The sequence below is a fragment of the Piliocolobus tephrosceles genome, unplaced genomic scaffold, assembly GCF_002776525.5.
Source record: "Piliocolobus tephrosceles isolate RC106 unplaced genomic scaffold, ASM277652v3 unscaffolded_13754, whole genome shotgun sequence".
NCBI classification, from domain to species: domain Eukaryota; kingdom Metazoa; phylum Chordata; class Mammalia; order Primates; family Cercopithecidae; genus Piliocolobus; species Piliocolobus tephrosceles.
Window position 1 is genome coordinate 775 of NW_022295148.1, and position 3,556 is coordinate 4,330.

Consider the following 3,556-nt stretch of genomic DNA (forward strand, 5'->3'; position numbering starts at 1 on the left):
CCAGGGGTGAGGAAGAGGACCCTCCTGAGTGAGGACTGAAGGTCCACCCTCCCCCATATAGAGGGACCAGAGAATCCAACTCAGCCCCCTTGTCAGCCCTGGTAAACACTGGCAATGATGTCACCCCGACCACGCCCCTCCCCCCAATGCCACTTCGGGGGGACTCAGAGTCAGAGACTTGGTCTGGGGGGAGCACATACAATCAGCAGAGGATGGCGGTCTAGGCTCAGCCAGGCATCCAAGTCAGGACCCTGAGGGATGACCAAAGGCCCCTCCCACCCCCAACTCCCCCGACCCCACCAGGATCTACACAGCCACAGGATCCCCGTCCCAATCCCTGCCGCTAACCTCAACACCATCTTCATGCTTACCCCCACCCCCATCCAGATCCCCTTCCAGACAGAATCCAGTTCCACCTCTGTGGAAAACCCAGGGAAGTACCGTTGCCCGGATGTGACGTCAATGACTTGCGCACTGCGGGGTCAGAAGGCAGCGAGATTCTCGCCGTGAGCAATGCCCTGATGTCGGCAGAGGGAAGCAGGCCGAAGTTTGGTGAGAAGGCAAGGTGAGACGCTGAGGGAGTACTGGGGCGGGTCTCACCACAGACAGAGGGCCTCAAACAATCCAGTGCTGCCTCTGTTGCCAGACCTGGACTACCCCGAAACGGAAGACATGGAAGGCTGGGTCGCCACCACCTCACCCTGCCAACCCCCACCGTTTTAACCCCAGGGAACTCTGGAGTAAGAGCTTTGTGTGACCAGGGCAGGGCTGCTTAGAAGAGGTCAGGGCCCAGACTCAGCCAGGAATCAAGGTCAGGACCCGGAGAGGGGACTGAGCGCAACCCACCCCCTGCCCCCACCACCATTCCCATCCCCCAACACCAACCCCACCCCCATCCCTCAAACACCAACCCCATTCCCAGCCCCACCCCCACCCCCATCCTGGCAGAGTCCGGGCTTTGCCCCTGCCATCAACCCAAGGAGGCTCCGGGAATGGTGGCCAAGCACGTGGATCCTGACGTTCACATCTGCGGCTAAGGGAAGGGAAGGGGTTCGGTATCGTGAGTATGGCCTTTGGGAAGCAGACGAAGGGCCCAGGCCCTCCTGGAAGACAATGGAGTCCTGAGAGGACCCAGCATGCCAGGACACGGGGCCTACTGTACCCCTGTCTCAAACTGAGGCAACTTTTCATGTGGCCGCGGGAATCCTAGGGATGCAGAACCACTTCAGCAGGGGGATGGGGCCCAGCCCTGCGAGGAGTCAAGGGGAGGAAGAAGAGGGAGGACTGAGTGGACCTTGCAGTCCAGATCAGTGGGAACCTTGGTCTGGGGGATCCTGGGCACAGTGGCCAAAAGTGCCCTGTGCTCATTGCGCCTTCAGGGTGACAGAGTTGAGGACTGTGGTCTGAGGAGTGGGACTTCAGGTCAGCAGAGGGAGGAATTCCAGGATCTGCCGTACCCAGGGTGTGCCCCCTCGTGAAGACTGGGGAAACCCCCGGCCTAGAAAAAAGGAATGCCACCGAGTTTGGCTGTCCCTTGTTCTTGGCTCTGGGGGAACCTGATCAGGGATGGCCATAATTGGCAATATCATTTGTACCACAGGCAGGAGATTGGGGAACCCTCAGGGAGATAAAGTGTTGGTGTAAAGAGGAGATGTCTGCCCATTTCAGGGGGTTGGGGGTTGAGGAAGGGCAGGTCCCGGCAGGAGTAAGATAAGTAACCCACAGGAGGCCATCAGAAGCCTCAACCTAGAGCCAAAGGGGTCACCCCTGGACAACGCTCATGGGGGTGACAGGATGTGGCCCCTCCTCACTTCTGTTTCAACATCTCAGGGATGTGAGGACCTTGTTTTCAGAGGGTAACTCAGGTCAACACAGGGGCCCCCATCTGGTCGACAGATACAGTGGTCCTAGGATCTGCCAAGCATCCAGGTGGGGAGCCTGAGGGAGGATTGACGATTCTCCTGGGCCAGAATGCAGACAGGGGGCCCCAATAGAAATCTGCCCTGCCCCTGCTGTTACCTGAGAGAGCTTGGGCAGGGCCGTCAGCTGAGGTCCCTCCATTATCCTGGGATCTCTGATGTCAGGGAACAGGAGGGTTTGGTCTGAAGGGGATGCACTCAGGTCAGTAGAGGGAGGGAGGCTCTCAGGCCCTGCCAGGAGTGGACGTGAGGACCAAGCAGGCTCCTCACTCAGGACACATGGACACCAATGAATTTGGACATCTCTCCTTGTCCTTCCTGGGAGGACCTGGTCGTGTATGGCCAGATGTTGGTCCCTCATGTCCTTCTGTACCACATCAGGAATGTGAGTTCTTAACATGAGAGTTTCTCAAGCCAGCAAAAGGGTGGGATTAGGCCCTACAAGGAGAAAGGTGAGGGCCCTGAGTGAGCACAGAGGGGACCCTCCACCCGAGTAGAGTGGGGACTTCACAGAGTCTGGCCAACCCTGCTGAAATTTCTGGAAATCCGTGGCTGTGCTTGCAGTGTGCACCCTGAAGGCCGGTGCATTCCTTTCCCAGGAATCAGGAGCTCTAGAAACCAGGCAGTGAGGCCTTGGTCTCAGTCAGTGTCCTCAGGTCACAAAGCAGAGGGTGTGCAGACAGTGCCAACACTGAAGGTTTTCCTGGAATGCGCACCAAGGGCCCCACCCGCCCCAGAACAAATGGGACTCCAGAGCGCCTGGCCTCACCCTCCCTACTGCCAGTCCTGCAGCCTCAGCATGTGCTTGCTGGCTGTACCCTGAGATGCCCTCTCACTTCCTCCTTCAGGTTCTGAGGGGTCAGGCCGACAAGGAGGACCCGAGGCACTGGAGGAGCATTGAAGGAGAAGATCTGTAAGTAAACCTTTGATAGAGCCTCCAAGGGTCAGTTCAGTTCTCAGCTCAGGGCTCTCACACGCTCCGTCTCTCCCCAGGCCTGTGGGTCCCCATTGCCCAGCTCCTGCCCACATTCCCGCCTGCTGCCGTGACCAAAGTCATCATGCCTCTTGAGCAGAGGTGTCAACACTGCAAGCCTGAAGAAGGTCTGGAGGCCCAAGGAGAGGCCCTTGGCCTGGTGGGTGCACAGGCTCCTGCTACTGAGGAGCAGGAGACTGCCTCCTCCTCTTCTACACTAGCGGAAGTCACCCTGGGGGAGGTGCCTGCTGCTGAGTCACCAGATCCTACCCAGAGTCCTCAGGGGGTCTCCAGCTTCTCTACTACCATCAACTACACCCTTTGGAGCCAATCCGATGAGGGCTCCAGCAACCAAGAAGAGGAGGGACCAAGAATGTTTCCTGACCTGGAGTCCGAGTTCCGAGCAACACTCAGTAGGAGGGTGACTAAGTTGGTTTGTTTTCTGCTCCTCAAGTATCGAGCCAGGGAGCCGTTCACAATGGCAGAAATGCTGGAGAGTGTCGTCAGAAATTGCCAGTACTTGTTTCCTGTGATCTTCAGCAAAGCCTCCGAGTACTTGCAGCTGGTCTTTGGCATCGAGGTGATGGAAGTGGACCCAGTCGGCCACTTGTACATCCTTGTCACCTGCCTGGGCCTCTCCTACGATGGCCTGCTGGGCGACAAT

The 3,556-nt window shown here is 58.0% G+C and overlaps 1 protein-coding gene across 1 annotated transcript; it reads left to right on the top strand.

Moving 5' to 3' along the window:
* Nucleotides 1-467: 467 nt before the first annotated feature.
* LOC111532339 (melanoma-associated antigen 2) lies at nucleotides 468-3,553 on the top strand (the record flags this gene model as incomplete). The annotated part of the gene is made up of 2 exons (XM_023199514.2): nucleotides 468-565; nucleotides 2,913-3,553. A coding segment is annotated over exon 2 (576 nt), but the record flags the coding sequence as incomplete, so codon positions are not given.
* Between the last annotated feature and the right edge of the window lie 3 nt (nucleotides 3,554-3,556).